Source organism: Scardinius erythrophthalmus, assembly GCF_964197995.2.
Source record: "Scardinius erythrophthalmus genome assembly, chromosome: 20".
Lineage (NCBI taxonomy): Eukaryota > Metazoa > Chordata > Actinopteri > Cypriniformes > Leuciscidae > Scardinius > Scardinius erythrophthalmus.
The window spans coordinates 13,885,632-13,902,070 of NC_138240.1; the positions used below are offsets into that span (position 1 = coordinate 13,885,632).

The 16,439-nt window shown below is 38.6% G+C and overlaps 1 protein-coding gene across 3 annotated transcripts; it reads left to right on the forward strand.

The window, feature by feature from the left end:
- The first annotated feature begins 781 nt into the window (after window positions 1-781).
- LOC308680517 (zinc finger protein 335-like) lies at window positions 782-16,250 on the forward strand. Of its 3 annotated transcripts, none has more exons than XM_081348660.1 (28): window positions 782-880; window positions 2,559-2,757; window positions 2,849-3,119; window positions 3,213-3,290; window positions 4,627-5,544; window positions 6,090-6,233; window positions 6,307-6,462; window positions 6,602-6,860; window positions 7,014-7,191; window positions 7,412-7,524; window positions 7,742-7,760; window positions 7,891-8,028; window positions 8,205-8,281; window positions 8,381-8,541; window positions 8,625-8,842; window positions 9,522-9,621; window positions 9,766-9,839; window positions 10,469-10,737; window positions 10,822-10,963; window positions 11,057-11,263; window positions 11,380-11,522; window positions 11,706-11,845; window positions 13,165-13,265; window positions 13,464-13,550; window positions 14,103-14,186; window positions 14,329-14,394; window positions 15,026-15,131; window positions 15,263-16,250. In XM_081348660.1, exons 2-28 carry the CDS (start codon window positions 2,566-2,568, stop codon window positions 15,382-15,384), a joined length of 4,563 nt encoding a protein of 1,520 aa, XP_081204786.1. In that variant the 5' UTR covers window positions 782-880; window positions 2,559-2,565; the 3' UTR covers window positions 15,385-16,250. The 3 variants fall into 3 exon arrangements, with proteins under 3 accessions (XP_081204786.1, XP_081204788.1, XP_081204787.1); XM_081348662.1 differs by having other exon boundaries at window positions 10,825-10,963; XM_081348661.1 differs by having other exon boundaries at window positions 7,912-8,028; window positions 10,451-10,737.
- Window positions 16,251-16,439: the final 189 nt, after the last annotated feature.

A 16,439-nucleotide genomic window follows, 5' to 3' on the forward strand; every position in this document is an offset into this window, starting at 1 on the left:
AAGTTTTCAGTTGAAAATACAATTACTCATAAAAAATGCTCTGTACAAGAAAGTAAAACTATCAAGACTGCTTATGAGTAAAGTAATAAAAATACTTGGTGAATTTCAGGGGTATTCATTTGGTTTTGGTATGTGAAAATGTTGTGTCGTCTTTGAAAATGTACGTAAATGAGAATTGACAGAAAAAGCAGTGTACTTTAATGCTGCTCTAAATGATTTACCAAAAAGCCGTTTATGATTTTCTTACATTTACCTTATGAGTAAATGCACAAATAAGTGAAAAAGCTGGACTAATTCTAGAATTAAAATCTACATTTAAAATAAAATTAACCATAAATATTAATCGCAGGATGACAGCATATGCAGTGTGGTTTAATGCCACATATCCACAGCACAAATTCAACAGAATGCAAATGAAATCGTGAATACCATGTGATCCCTCACATTCAGTCTGAGCAAAGATATGTTTATTTTGGCGTAGTCAAAAAATATATATAAATGAGAATCTCAAGATAAACAACCCGCGTCATATTAATCCGCGAGACATTCAGTGGTTTCATCCTCTCAGAGCAATAGTCCTCCGGTTCACACTATTACTTGACAAAACACTTAAAAGATGAAGCAAAATGGTCGATATACACGTTCTTTAGATAAAACTTGACTTAAAAAAAATCGTGATACATTATAAAACCGATTAAGCGTTTATCCCACTCCGTCTTTTCCCCATGACAGATAAATGAGTTCCGGCCAGCTCTGAGGACAGGAAGCGAGGAGACGCTGATGGCGCCCGACTAGAAAGCACAGCAACTATTCGCTTTCGAAGATTTATTTATTTCGCCTCATTCGCGAGCTTGAAGAGCAAAACAATCGTCCATTTACGGTAAGAAAAATTCCTAGCTCAAAATAATGGGGGCAAATTGTTTACAAATACAGCTTCTTCCATGATGGCCGAGAGAAAAACATTCGGGCGGACTGGCTCTCCCTGCTCACGCAGGCCCTCGAGGTCCCCGAGCGGTTCTTCATATCGCCTGAGCGGAAAAAAATAAACTCGGTGCGGCGGGAGGGAAAATGGCGCTGCGCGAGCAGGCAGGAGGAAGGGCAGCACATAGTCATTTGAAACGAACAAGACAAGATTAGCCAGCCACAGTTCATGCGGGGCCTCAAGCTTTAATTTAGGATCTACTGCAGTGACATTGTCTCCATAAAGCTGTTAGTGTGCTCAACATTAACACGTGTTAATGATGAGTAAGAACCAGGACCTTGATGTCCTTGAGAAGTTTGAGTCAAAAGACAGGTTTTATGTCCCAAACACAGCCAGATGGGTGCTCTGGTGGGGAGGGATCGATATCAGTTGGCGTATTGTAGAAATCAAATGGTTACTATTTTATTTGTTTTGTTTTTTGTTTTTGCTGTTAAAGTGCATTAAATGCGGAGACCACGTTGGCTTGTGGTTTCGCTGGTAAGCTTATAATATGCTTATAAAGTACTTAAGTGACCTAGAAAGGCGCTATCACAACAACTGCATTCATCCCCTGGGCGAATTTGAGACGTTCGTTAAAAAACAAACAAACAAAAAAAAACGTTACATCATTTGACATAAATCACACAGTGGGCAATAACATTTCATACAAAAACACCACAAAATATAAAGAGAATACATGTGAATAAGATTCTAATGTTAATTGTGCAAGGCTCTTGTACAAATACTGCAGAGAATATGCTGGTGAATTAATGTTTATGTGAATGAAAAGAACACCATGAATATATGCAAAGTGTATCAAATTAAACTCTATAGATATTGTTTAAAATTACTTTATTTTCACACAGATTAGCCTACTTAGCTCACATTACTGTGAGAAACAATTGGAAAATCTATAAAACATATAATTAATATATAATTTGATATGTGAAGCCTACAGTAAAGTTAAAAAGTTTGGTGTTGGAAAGGTTTTATTTATTTATTTTTTATTTAAAAGAAGTCTCTTATGCACACCCAGAATGCATTTAATGATACAAATAAATAACTATAGTAAATGCAGTAATATTGTGAAATGTTATTGATGATGGCAAAGCTAAATTTTCGGCATCATTACTCCAGTCTTCAGTGTCACATGATCCTTCAGAAATCATTCTAATATGATTTGCTGCTCAAGAAACATTTATTATCAATGTTGAAAACAATTGTGCATCATGATGATTTTTTATTTTTATTTTTTAGATTCATTGATGAATAGAATAGAAAGTTTGTAATATTATAAATGTCTTTACGGACACTTTAGATCAGATTAATGCAAAATCTTAATGACCTAAGACTTTTGAACATTAGTGTGTTAAATCATTTAAACAATGTATTTTTCATATAAATATTAAAACACTGAACATCCACTGAATCACTTTAATACATCAAAATAATTTTTACTTTTTTTTTTTTTAATAAAATGATTATATTTAACTACACTTTACATTATGCACTTGTCCACATGTCTTCCATATCCTAGCATTTATCATTCAGGACACATTCAGTGCTGTATAACCGAGTGACAGACACTTTCCCATAGAGCAGAGATGGATTCCGACGACATGGAGGTGGAGAGCAGCAGTGATGTGGGGCATTCTGGGATGGAGGAGCCGTCAGAAAGCGGCATGGGCATGGAGTCTTCAGAAGCCATGTCTGCCGATAGCAGCGATGCGGCCGCTCCTCCTGCCCCGGCCCCAGAATCAGACTGTCACGTAGGACAGAGCTCCGAGGGACTTGTGGTAAGACATGTAATCCACACATCTGCGTAGCTCCACATGTTGGTGTGTAATTCTTCATTACGAGTCTTTTATTTGGGTGGGTGTTTTGTAGGTTTTTATCCCAGAGACAAGCTCCAGTACAGATGTGCAAAGAGTTCATCTCCCAGACTCCTCTTCTGTCGCCCAGTCAACCAGTGTCTCCAGCGTCTCCACCGTGACACAATCGGTCCTGGTTTCAGAGTCTGTCCAGGTCCTAGTGCACTCCAGTGCTGTTTCTGAAGGAGGAATGATGGTTTCTGATTCCACTGCTTCCACGTCCTCAGATCTTGGCTCGGCTATTGATAAGATCATTGAATCCACCATTGGACCCGACATTATGAATGGTAGAAAAACCTTGCCTCTTCATTTTTATTACATGCAAGGTATTTAAGTTCAGTATTCAATGTAAATACTGTGTTTCTATGCCCATTTTACAGGATGTATTGCAGTTACAAGTGCAGAGGATGGCAGTGCCGAGACCACACAGTATCTGATACTCCAAGGTCCTGATGATGGTGAGAAAGATCCTGTTAATTTGCATGTACTACTCTTTTTACATACCGTCTTTAACACAACTACTCTAAAGTAGGGAAGTATGCATATTCAGACGCAGCCTAGATAGGTTTTAAATTCAATTAAATAATAGTTAAAGGGATAAATAAATTAAAGGGATAGTTTAGCAAAAAATGTAAGCTCTGTCAGCATTCACTTAACTTCATGTCATTGGAAAATAAATTAATTTATTTCTCAATGGAACACAAAATTAGTTATTTACCTGTCCAGTGTGCTGTTTTCCATATGAAGGTGAGTAGGAACGGGGGCTGTAAAGCTTTAAAAACGTACCATAAAAATAGTCATGCAATACTTTTATAGTGCTTTTTGTTCCTTTTGGAGGTTGACAGCCCCAGTATGGAAAAAAGCAGCCTTTACCTTTGTTAAATCAGTAGTTCTCAATCAAATAAATATGTCTTCTTAATTTTTCGATGACTTAAAATAAAAAAAGTTATAAGCATTTCTTATATTAATTCACTCCCAAACTTCTGGAAAACAATTTTTTTAATTTAGACTATAATTGTTGTTGTTACTTATTTTTTTTTATATAAAAAAAAAAAAAAAAAATTGTAGACATTGGGGGGCCTTGGAGTCAAAAAGGTTGAGAACCACTATGCTAAATAACGTTTTCTGTGTTCCACAGAAAAAATGCTAATCAAATGGGCATGATTGAACGTGAAACATCATGAGCATGAATACATTATGGATGATTTTTCATGTGTGGCTAAATTATACATTCATATGGCACTGTCATTAGTTATCTTGTAGTAAAATTCCCTTTTGTTCTTGTTCTCAGCATAATCTTTGCGACAAATCTAGATTTTAAAGTTGTTAATCAATGTATTGTTCGACCCAAATGTGCTTGTGTTACTGCCACACTCGTTGCAGGGAAGAATATTTCAAATGAACTTAAAGGGACAGTTCACCCAAAAATAAATATTCTTCACTCACCCTCATGTCATTCCAAACCTGAATGACTGACTTTCTTCTGTGGAACAAAAAAATATATTTTAAAGAATATTGGTAACCAAACAGATTCAGTTACTTTCATTCAATTTGCAAAACATACAATGGAAGTCAATGGGAACTAGAACTGTTCAGAAGTTCAAAATAAATTATTTTGTGACACAGAAGAAAGAAAGTATGGGTTTGAAGCGACATGAGGGTGAGTAAATGATGACAGAATTTTTATATTTGGGTGAACTATTCCTTTAAAGATCAAATAAATTAGCAGAAATAAAAGACAAGTGGGGTAGTTTTTGGATATTCAGATATTTTCTTTGTTCACTGTGTGTGTAGGAGCTCCTATGGTGGCTCGGATGTCTTCCTCTGCTCTGTCGAGCCGCATTGCCATTGAAGCCCTTGCTGATGGACCCACCTCCACTTGCCTGGACCAGGCAGACCTGTCAGAAAACCCGCAGGGCAGCGTGGAACCCGACCAGCCTGGACACTCCGGATACCGTGAGCACGACGACAGCAGCAGCAGCTGCAGCCGCCCAGACCAGCCTCAGCACTCCCAGTACATAGAATGCAGTGGAGGAGACGACCCAGACCAGACCAGAGAGGCTCGGTACATCGAGTGCTCAGGAACCGAACCAGACCAGACCCCACGTCATTCTGGTGTCACAGACTACAACGTGGCTGACTCAGAAGAACCTCTACGGCGTTACGCAGCAGAATGCAGCGGTACAACCGATAGCTCTCAGAGGTGCTCGTTTCGCTCCTCCCGCTATGTTGTAGAGTGCAGTGATGGGTTTTTGGAGTACGGGGCAGAGCGGCCTCAGCATTCACGTTATATCGACAGCAGCATGGATGACAGGGATCACGTCTCGGCCTCGGAGCAGGAAGATAGCGTGGTAGAAGAGCCCCAGCACTCCTACATGTCGCATGGCTCACTATATGCCGACGAGGGCTCTGTTCGCCACTCCCTGGCTGACACGATGGGGTCCCAGCTCAATGATCAAATGGACTGCAACGATAACTTGCCTGGCCCATACATAAGTAGCAGTGGGACCTATTCCACCCAACCAGATCCTGAAGTGGTGGGATCTGGGGTGGTGGTTGAGTCTGGGCACAGAACCCCAGACATGGCCGAACTGGAGGAAATGATGGAGGTGGTGATCGTACAGCAGTTTAGGTGTAGGATGTGCCCATATAAAAGTGCTTCTAAGGATACACTCATCAACCACATGAGAGATAAACACTTTAAACCAGCAGGTAAAGTAGGAGGTGCTAATTATGTCTTTGTCAAATGTAAAAATAAACCAATATCAGCCCCATTAATGGCCACGTCCCAAATGGCACACTCTCACATGCAGTCCTTATCCAGGACTATACTTTGTGCTCGACAAATTATAGGCAGATGGTGGCCACAAAGACTAAATTAATAAGAAAATAAAGTAAGAAATAATACAATTTTAATTGAACAGTCTTAAAGTTACCATGAAAAATGATAGAAGGACAATTCTTATATTTTATATAATATTGCAGTGTTTATTATAAATTAATTATTTATTTTAATTATTTTTATGTGCCTAAATTGAAATGACCTCCCCTCCCACTTGCAACAACATCTCTTTTATGAGGATGAGGCAACCTGTCACTCACAGGAGATTGCAGCAATAGCAAACCACACTTATCTAAACAATTCCCTATGGACAAAATCTGACTTTTTCATGCCGACTTTGAGTTTTCATCACGTCTTGATTTATGCATACAGTTTATTAGGTTCTCTTGTTCAGGATATGCTATCTCACAAGCAGGTGTTCCAGGCCAAAAGAAACGTGGACGAGGACGTCCACGAAAGTCCGAAAGCAAGGCAAGGGCGGTCGGTGAGGTCAAAAAGGAGGAGCCGCCAGAAGAGGAAGATGATGACATCATTGATGCGGGCGCTCTTGATGATCAAGGTTAGTGGAGTGCCGTTTGCATTTACCATTTCATTATTTTCTGTTTTTTAATGCAGTTTTAATTTGCATTCAGGTGACAGTGATTATAAGCCAGCTGAGGAAGAGGCCAGACCCAAATTGGCTCCAAGTCACTCCACTCCTCCTTCCTGCTCTTCATCCTCTTCCTCTACCTCACGGAAACGTCCCCGCAGGATGGTGGGGCCACCTCGCAAATTCCTTCCTGAGACAGGTCAATGTTCATTTAACTTTTTGGGTCACAGAAATATATTCAATAAAATAGTAATTTTTAGCTAGTTGCATTCAGATATTTAAATTTCACTTTTTCATTGGTCTGTGATAACTCTTATTTTCACCTTTTTATAAAACAGAGACAGCAGCAGTGTCTCAAACGAACAATGCAGAGGACCCTCAAGCTCCTGAAGAAGCAAGTTCCTCTGGATTAGAGAATGGAACTTCCTCATTATCCAACGGGACGGCAGCGGAGCCAGGCGTCAGCCAGTCAGATTCAGAGAACAAAGATCCATCATCAAACACAAGCCACGATGACATGGAGTCTTTGCCCAAAAAACGAGGCCGGCCTTCAAAACGTTTCCTTCAGAAGAAGTACAAAAAGTACATGAATCGCAAGTATGTAATACCGGCACTACTTTTTGATCATCCACAACAACATTTGATTGATTTGACTTGTCTGTTTGACACAGATTATATCCTAGAATATTTTATAATCCAATGTAACCACATATTCTGGACAGTCAATATCTCATTTTTCTTTTTTTTAAGTAAATACTACAGATCCCTTAAGCCTCTGCTAAGGCCTCATAACTGCTGGATCTGTGGCTCTCGCTTTCTTTCACAAGAGGATCTCAGATTCCACGTGGATTCTCATGAGGGAAACGACCCTGAACGCTTCAAGTGCCTGCAGTGCAGCTACCGCTGCAAACGGTGGTCCTCACTGAAGGTAAGAAAGAACTAGAGTCCTTCATCTTACAAACCATGAATCCATACAAATATATTTACTTTTTGTTAAATTTGTAGTTTTAATTTTTACATTTTAAAATATTTTTGAGTAAATATTTTGTATAATATGTGCTTCAGTGTCTAAATAAATAGATAAATAAATAAATCTTTAGACATTGTTCGGCATTACATATAATAAAATTGATCCATGTGTCCTATAGGAGCACATGTTCAATCATGAAGGTACAAAACCTTACAAATGTGAGGTATGTGATTACTCCAGTGTTTACAAGAAGGACGTGATCCGACATTCAGCTGTCCACAACAAAAGCAAGTAAGAACTCAAAATGTCTCCTCTTTTATTTATCACTCATCATGAATTTTATTTAGTCAAACTCTTGAGGTCAAAAAATTGAAATCAAGCTGCATTGTGTCTGTCCCTTTAATATTGTGCAGATTATGAAAATATAACATTTTGGATTCATTTAAAACTCACACCTGACATAATCTGATTAGAGTATTAATAAATGTTCTTGTTTCTTCTCTTTTAGGAGTCGGAAGACAGACATGGTAAGGCTCCAAATGTTAAACATCAACAAACAATCATGTTTTAGCAAAATTGTCACTTTTATTGGCATGATGTATCAGTTCAACTTGGCTCCTAGTGGTTTGATGAGGGTAGCTTTTTATGCGACAGCAGTCTTGCATAAATCCTTCACAGGTTCCCAAAGTGTCCGAGTTTCCATGCCCAATCTGCTGCCGCGTGTACCCCATGCAGAAACGCCTGACGCAGCACATGAAGACACACAGCACGGAGAAACCTCACATGTGTGACAAGGTAAAGGTCTTGTATGCTTCAACTAAGCATGTGAATTTAGTTCATTAAACTAGTTTTGATGAATCAATGAATAAACCTAAGCAAACTGTAGAAAGCACTGGCTTATGACGTTTTTGGGAAATGCAGCCCTGGATATTTGTTATGCTAATACTAGTATAAATGTGTTTGCTTTGCAGTGTGGGAAATCCTTCAAGAAGCGTTACACTTTCAAAATGCATCTTCTCACGCACATACAGAACTGTGGCAACAGCACGTAAGTGAGATGTCAGGACTCATGTCTGTTTCTCCAAAAAAAAAACTCTACTGGTAAACATACTGTAAAGGTAGCTATTTTTCTCATCTTCTTTGTCAGGTTTAAGTGTGAGTTTTGTGAGTTCACCTGCAATGACAAGAAGCACCTGCTCAATCACCAGCTGTCCCACACCAACGACAAACCGTTCAAATGCGAAGAGTGCAAATACTCCACGAGTAAAGAGGATTTCCTGGTGTCCCACATTGCCATTAAACACACTGGTGAGTCACGTAACGATTAGGAATGTTTGTAGTTAGAAGGTTTCCTGATCAGTCATGTCTGTCCATCTTTACCCCCTGCTCAGGTGAAAAGCCCTTCTCCTGCGACATGTGCCACTTCACAACAAGACACAGGAAGAACCTGCGGCTGCATGTGCAGTGTCGCCACCCCGAGGCCTTCGATGAGTGGAGTCAGTCCCACCCTGAGGAGCCAATTCGTCGACGCCAGACACCCGTTTTCTCCATGCAGGAGATTGAAGAGCTGAAATTACAGCAAGAAACCCAGGGATTTCAGGGGACAATTGTGAGTACATGGATATGCACCATCCATCCATCCATAGTATATATATTTTAGCTGAATACCTTTTTTGGAAAGGCATGGATAACGGCTTCAAAAAGAATAACGAATTTGACCAAATAATAGAACAAATATTTGGCAGGCAGTTTTTTTGATAACCAGTGAGCCAGGGGACAGCACAATATTATACGTAAACCTCTAAAATCACTACGCAATAATGAGTGTGTGAAGTGAAGGAGTGTAAACTCTATGAATGAAATGAGCACAAATAGCCGAATTGCCGTCTCTGTGCGTCTCTCAGATAACAGAGCTTTGCAAGAGTAATATCATCTAAAATACTACATAATTCACATTTTCTACTATTTGATATGCCTATTAAATGTTTTAAACCTTGTATGATATGATATACGAATTAATGAAATAAGCATAGCTCTTCGTATTTGAGGTTGTGGATGACTCTGTTCGTACACAAAGGAAAGGCAGAGAATCGAACTCAGGTTGCCCGAAGCACAAAGGCACTATCGGCTCCGACAATTAGAAGTTATTTAGATAAATGCTATAATTATAATAACAAATAATGAGTTGCACAAGGCATGGTTGTTAAATGAAAGCTACTATATATATATATATATATATAAAATATGATATAATTTTTTTTTTTTTTTTTTTATGTTCACACCTAAAGGTAACAGTGGACCCCATTACACTCCAAAACATGGAGTCCATTGGGAACACATCTATATCCCAAGATGCACTGGGAAACACTACCATAATTTACGAGCAAGGTCAGTAAAAAAGTTGTCAGTACATCTGTGGTTGTAACCCATCTAAAATATAGTCTGTGATTATGAATTCATTTACACATATTTTACCATTCACCTCATGATATTAATATCCAGCTTAAATTTAAACTGTACCTTCTTTCACAGCCCAGACTACAGACCTCTCAGCCCAGAATGCTCTAGATCTGTTGCTAAACATGAGTAACGCCAGAGAACTGCAGGTACTGTACTGACACACTGGGCATCTTCTACCATAGGTTAATTGTACTGGAATTCTGATTCTGAATACAGAATAATGTTATAAATGCCTAATTTATATGCCATTTACTGGATGAAGAGGTATCAGTAAGTGAATTAATGTCATATGTAAAAGAGTAAGTAACAAAAACCAGATCTGTTTTGCTTTTGAATTGTGCTTTTAAGTGTTCAGATGCACCCCTACAAAAAGGCACAGAAGATATTTTAGCGTTAAATTCATAATGTTATAATAGTATTATGCTTATTAAAGACATCAGAAAATAATTACACAGGAATAATTGGATGTATTAAAAGATAGTTTGCCAAAAGCCTGCTTATTGTAGATTATTTATGAAATTCAATAAATTCTTAGTTATTATAAAAAAACAATAATACTATCAGCGTTTTTTATGCTTATGGCTTATTACATTTGTGCATCTCTATAAAAGTCATCAGTATCAGATTAGAATTAGGATTTTACTCTGTCTCAGAATCATATCACATATCATATGAACATGAATCTATAAAATAATTTACCATTTTATTCATTATATATCTGTATTTAAATATAAATCTTATAATATGTCTTGATCAGTTGATTCACTCTACTCAGGTGGCAGTGCTGAAAACCGACGGTAAGACTCTGGAGACGGGAACGTGGCCCGGAGATGGCTCTGGGAGTGAGCCTCAAAAGATCGTCACCTTCCATGTGTCAGAAAACGGGGACACTCTGGTTCAAGAGGCTTTTGAGACGGCTACAGGGGAGGTGGAGCAAGAGGAGACAACTGGTGAGTCGCAGGAAGTGACACAGATTGGCATCGGTGCATACGAGGGAGCAGATTTCAGCGTGGTGGAGCAGGCCTCCGACGAGACAGCACAGAGGTACTACTTCACATCGAAAACTGCCACTGCAATGCTTATAAATGTCATATGAACCCTTTAAGATGATGCGTGTGTGTTTGTCAGCAGTTTAGAGGAACCCTCAGCAGAGCCTCAGGTCATGGAAGTGAGCACTGAGCCCTTGTCCATCTCTACACCTCTCAAAGAGAATAAAGAGAGGTTTTTCCTGAGCTCAGGCTTGACAGATGGGGTCCTGCAGCAGGTAGAGGTGAGACTGGGTTTTGCTACTTCACATATGGAATAAGCAATGTTATGTTCCTTCCCAATGGAAAGTTGAATTGCTGAAATTCTCTTTCTGCAGCTAAGCAGTGAAGCTCCAGGTTCCCCTTCCCTGTGTCCATCACCCCCTTCTCAACAGTTAAACACCAAACGCTTCTCCTGCCGCATCTGCATGGAGGCTTTCCACGGCCGCTCGGACATGGAGAACCACAAGAGGGCGCACATAGACCCCAAAACATTCAAGTGTCCAGACTGTGACTTTACAGCGCCTTCTTGGCCAGAAGTCAAGGTGTGTTGGTCCAGAAGTGTTAATTCTCTGTCTATGATTTTTTTCTTACCTGCCAAAAAACATATTTTTTGTATTAAATACTACTTTTTTTTATTTTTTATTTTTTACAATCTTAGTCTCACATGGCCATGCACGCATATTTGAGGCCTCATAAATGCACCAGCTGCAGTTTTGCCTCTAAAAACAAGAAAGACCTGAGACGCCACATGATGACACACACCAACGAGAAGCCTTACGCCTGTCAGGTCTGCGGCCAGAGGTGAGGGAGCAAATGAGAAACCATTGTTAAAATGATAATAGAATTGATTTATCACATAATTTGTGCTGTTTACGTTATTGGTTGTACTGTTCTACATCCATAAACGCTTCTAATATTCGATGTAAACAACACGTATACACAAAGACCTCTGCAGCTTCTCAGTGCTCTGAGTTTCTCTTTTAGGTTTAACCGTAACGGCCATCTAAAGTTTCACATGGAGAGGCTTCACACTCAGGAACCCTCACCCCGTAAAACCCGCCCTGTCCCCTCTCAGCAGACCATCATTGTTAACAGCGATGAAGAAGCTTTAGCCACACTACAGAGTAAGTGTTGACCTTGTGAAACTGCATTTTGTTTATATAGAAATAATGGATTCACACAGCCCTTTTCTGATTATTTGACATTTCTAGTTATGTTGTAAAAGTGCCCCTATTATGCTATTTTTAAAGGTTCCTAATGTTGTTGTTGGAGGTCTTCTACAATAGGTTTACATGCATCCAATGTCAAAACACTTTAATTTTCTCATAATATACATTGCAGCTCTTTTCTCACAGTGTCTGAAACGGTTTGATCAAGGAAAGGGTCTCTCTAGACTCCTCCTTTCCGCGAGCCTACTCTGCTCTGATTGGTCAGATGGCCTGGTCTGTTGTGATTGGTTTACCACTTACAGTGTGTGTCTGAAACCAAATTCCATTACCATATAGAGACAGAGCGCATTTAGGCCACGCCCACACCGGGGGGGAAAACAATCCAACCGTCTCCATTGACTTTGCATTGCGAGAGGCTGCCTCCTTGTCATTTCTTGCTTCTAACAAAAGACAGAAAAATGCCTAAAAGCTGCTGTGTGACAAGGTGTACAGCAAACAAGCTAAAAAAAACAGAAATAAGTTTTTATTAGCTCTCGACCCCAAAAAACGAGTGTTTAGGATATAAAAGTGGATATAGGCAGTTGAGAAAGAGCATCACGTGACTCATTACTCTGAGAACTAACATACAATATATAAATATAATATATAAAACTGACATTTGGATATCTGACTCACCAGTGACCAAATGTTTAACTTACTGCACACGTAGTGTATTTTTAGTGCATACCGAGTGTCAGGATCCCACAATTTACCCATTCGTTCCAGCCTGTATCCACTTTTATGTCCTCAAACGCTCGTTTTTTGGGGTCGACAGCTTATGAAAACTTATTTCTGGGTTTCTTAGCTTGTTTGCTGTACACCTTGTCACATAGCAGCTTTTAGGCATTATTCTGTCTTTTCTTAGAAGCAAGAAATGACGAGGAGGCAGCCTCTCGCAATGCAAAGTCAATGGAGACGGTTGGTTTGTTTTCCCCCTTGGTGGGCGTGGTCTTCAGATTATGACGCGTTGCGCTCTGTCTCTATTACCAAATTACCATATCTGAATTTCAGCTCCAGTCCAAAGGCTTCCTCAGCACTTGTTTACCCAAAGATACGAATAGTAACGATGATGCTGGTTTTACCGTATCAATTAGTTTTACAAAATCAATCCTCTGGTTGGTGGAAAATGTGTCCATTTGAAAATCCTAATATCCTAAAAAGCATTATAGGGGCACTTTCGTTGTTCTTAATTTTTACTTCTACCTAATAATATTTGTTTTTCCCATGTTCTCCAGATCTGCAGGCAGGTCAGACAGTCATCAGTCCGGAGAGGTTGCAGCAGGCTTTGGGTCAGGAACACATCATTGTGACTCAGGATCAGTCGCTTTCTGACCAGGTATTGCGCAATTGCTCACCGTCTCATTTTCATCCTTTATGTAATTGACTCTTTTTGGCTAATTAAAGAACAGCTTATTACATTTTAATTTGCATGTAATGCAGATAGTTTTGATTATTATCTTATGTCAGACTTAAGGTAGTTCAGGTTTCACGTTTAGCTTAGTTTTGTTTTTTAACCAAACTCCAAATTTCTCAGGAGGAGGCGACTTATATTCAGCAGTTCACAACAGTAGATGGACAGACGGTACAGCACTTAATGACTGGAGACAATCAGGTCACTGAGGTACAACTCATTTTCTAGGGCTTTATTCTGACAACCAGCAAAAGTCATAAACACTACAGCTCAAAAGTTGGGGTTGGAAAGATTTTTGTATTTTTTTCCAAGAAAGAAATGAGTTAATTGAGTAAAAAAATGATGTAATTTCTGCATTGATAATAAGAAGAAATGTGTCTTAAGCATCAAATCATCACATTTTTAGAATGATTTCTGAAGGATCATGTGACACTTAAGACTAGTGTAATGATGCTGAAAGCTTTGCCATCATAGGAAAACAAATACATTTTAAAATAGAAACTCTAATTTTAGAAAATATTATAAATAGAAAAGTTATTTTAAATTGTAATAATATTTCACAATATTGCTGTTTTTAATTGATTTTTTTATTTTATTGAATAGAGTGAACACAAGACATTGCTTTCAAAAACATTTAAAAATCTTACCGACCCTTAATTTATGTATAAAATACACAGTCGTTTTCTGTTGTCAGTTAGTTTTCAAGTTTTACAATTCAAGAGTTACAATTTTGGTGCCCTCTTCTGTCCTATATTTTTTCAGGTCCAGTATATCATCTCTCAGGATGGAGTTCAGCACCTGCTCCCACGGGAATATGTGGTGGTATCTGACGGAAACCACATTCAGGTTAGTATGTGCTCTTTAGATCATTCGTGACCCCAGGGCTCCAAAACAGTTCTCGGGCTAGAAACAGGCTCACCTGATCTGTAACTACTGACTGAAAAGCATTTTCAGTTTCATTCATGGTCTGTTGGACATTATATTGCAGATGGAGGATGGGCGGATCGCTCACATTCAGTATGAGCATGATGGGACGTTTCTGCAGGAGCAACAGGTTGAGCCCAGAGCAGAATACAAACCTGCTTTTTACATTTCAGCTTAGTTTATGCTACATTATTGTCTGAATTACAGTAAATACAACATGATAACTTGAAATTATTTCGTTCTACGGCAATGTTCATAATGCCAAATGGCATGTGCATATGTGTTGCTAATGACAGCATATTAAACCTCTATATGTTATTTTAATGAAGCGGCATAAATCAGAAGTATGCTACTGTTCAAAAGTTTGGCGTCTGTAAGACTTTTTATGTTTTTGAGTCTAATTTTTTTAAATCTAATGCTCACCAAGGCTGCATTTATTTGATCAAAATACAGTAAAAACAGTAATATTGTGAATTATTATCATTATTACAATTTAAAATGACTGTTTTCTTTTTTTAATATATTTTAAAAATGTAATTTATTACTGTGATGGCAACACTAAATCTTTAGCATCATTACTCCGGACTTCAGTGTCCTTTGATCCTTCAGAAATCATTCTTATATGCTGATTTGGTGCTACTTTCTGATTATTATCAAAGACTATTATCAAACTTTTGAACGGTAGTGTAGATGTACATTACCTAACTGGCTTTAACAATGAAAACTGGTTCATGTGTAAATGTCTTCTGCGTTTTTGTCAGATTGCTCTGTCTCAGGATGGACAGATCCAGTACGTCCCCATCACTGCCGAACAGCAGGTTGTGGCCCCTGAGGACCTGGAGGCAGCGGCCCATTCCGCTGTCACTGGTAGGACCTTTTACCTTAGTAGTTTTGATCACTCGAAATGCCAAGACAGAACATTGTAATACTTCAACCTTCTGGTAATGCAGAAGAATCATCAGAGGTGATGTAAGTGATGTTTGTGTGTGTGTGTGAAGCTGTTGCAGATGCAGCCATGGCTCAGACTCAGACGGTTTACACAGAGGCAACACCTGAACAACTGGAGCAGCTGCAACAACAGGGCATCCAGTATGACGTCATCACTTTTACTGAGGAGTAAAAACAAGACACACACTTTGACTATTATTTAACAACACCGACACACAGACAGAGCATCTGCGGCTCGTCTCGGTTACAGATGAGTTCAGTGGACGTCACAAACTCTGACGGGTTATTCCACAGGCTTAAATTTGTCTTCTACCAGAATTAGTCAGTAAGAGGGTGAATGTACAGTTAGATCCTCTCTGCAAATTATACAACTCATGCCACTGTAAATATTTAAAGCATTTAACTTTGTGTGCCTACAGTGTTTTGCCTTGTAAAGAAAAAGAAACACGAAAGCCAAGAGCAGCTTGTATAGAGAATCCTGTATTTAATTCTTCATGTCACTGTAATGTACTACGGTAGATGCTACTTCAATGACAGTGTGTAAGCGGTAGACTGGAGGATTGATGAAAGGAGCATTGTTATGAAAGGAGGGTTGATCATTTTTCATTTTATGTAAAACGTGCCGTTTCATCTTTAGCTTCTTAAGTTTGAAAGATTTATTTTTCTTTGAGATGGCTACAGAAAGGAACTTATAATGCATACCAAATAAATCACAACCTCTTTAACCTATCGTTAATTTTCTTAGTTCTCATTGAATGTTCATTACAGTAAATGCAATTTTTTTTTATATGTTTTCACAGGCTAAGGGTGGAGTCAACATGATTTTCTGTTGTATTCAATTGTATTCTGAAGACTAAGTAAGTCTTAAATTAACACAGAATGTTAAGTTTACATCGTTGGTAAAATGTATGTAGTTGAGTACCAAAATATCTGTTTTTTGTTAATGGGTGACAGGCTTGATTAAAAAAAATGTAAAGAACATCATTTGAGGCAGTAGTTCCTCTAATAGTTCCAATAAAATTGGATATAATTTTGTGCAGAAGATATAGTTGCTAATATAACATGTAAGGTTTAAGCATTATGGTTTCTTATATGCTACTGAGAGAGCCATCAAAATTATTTTATGATGTGTTCAAAAACATGCCACAGATGGCAAGAGATATTGAAATCATAATGTGCAATTAGCACTGTTAGTGGTTGTAAAGAAATATCTGGTTTTCATTACTG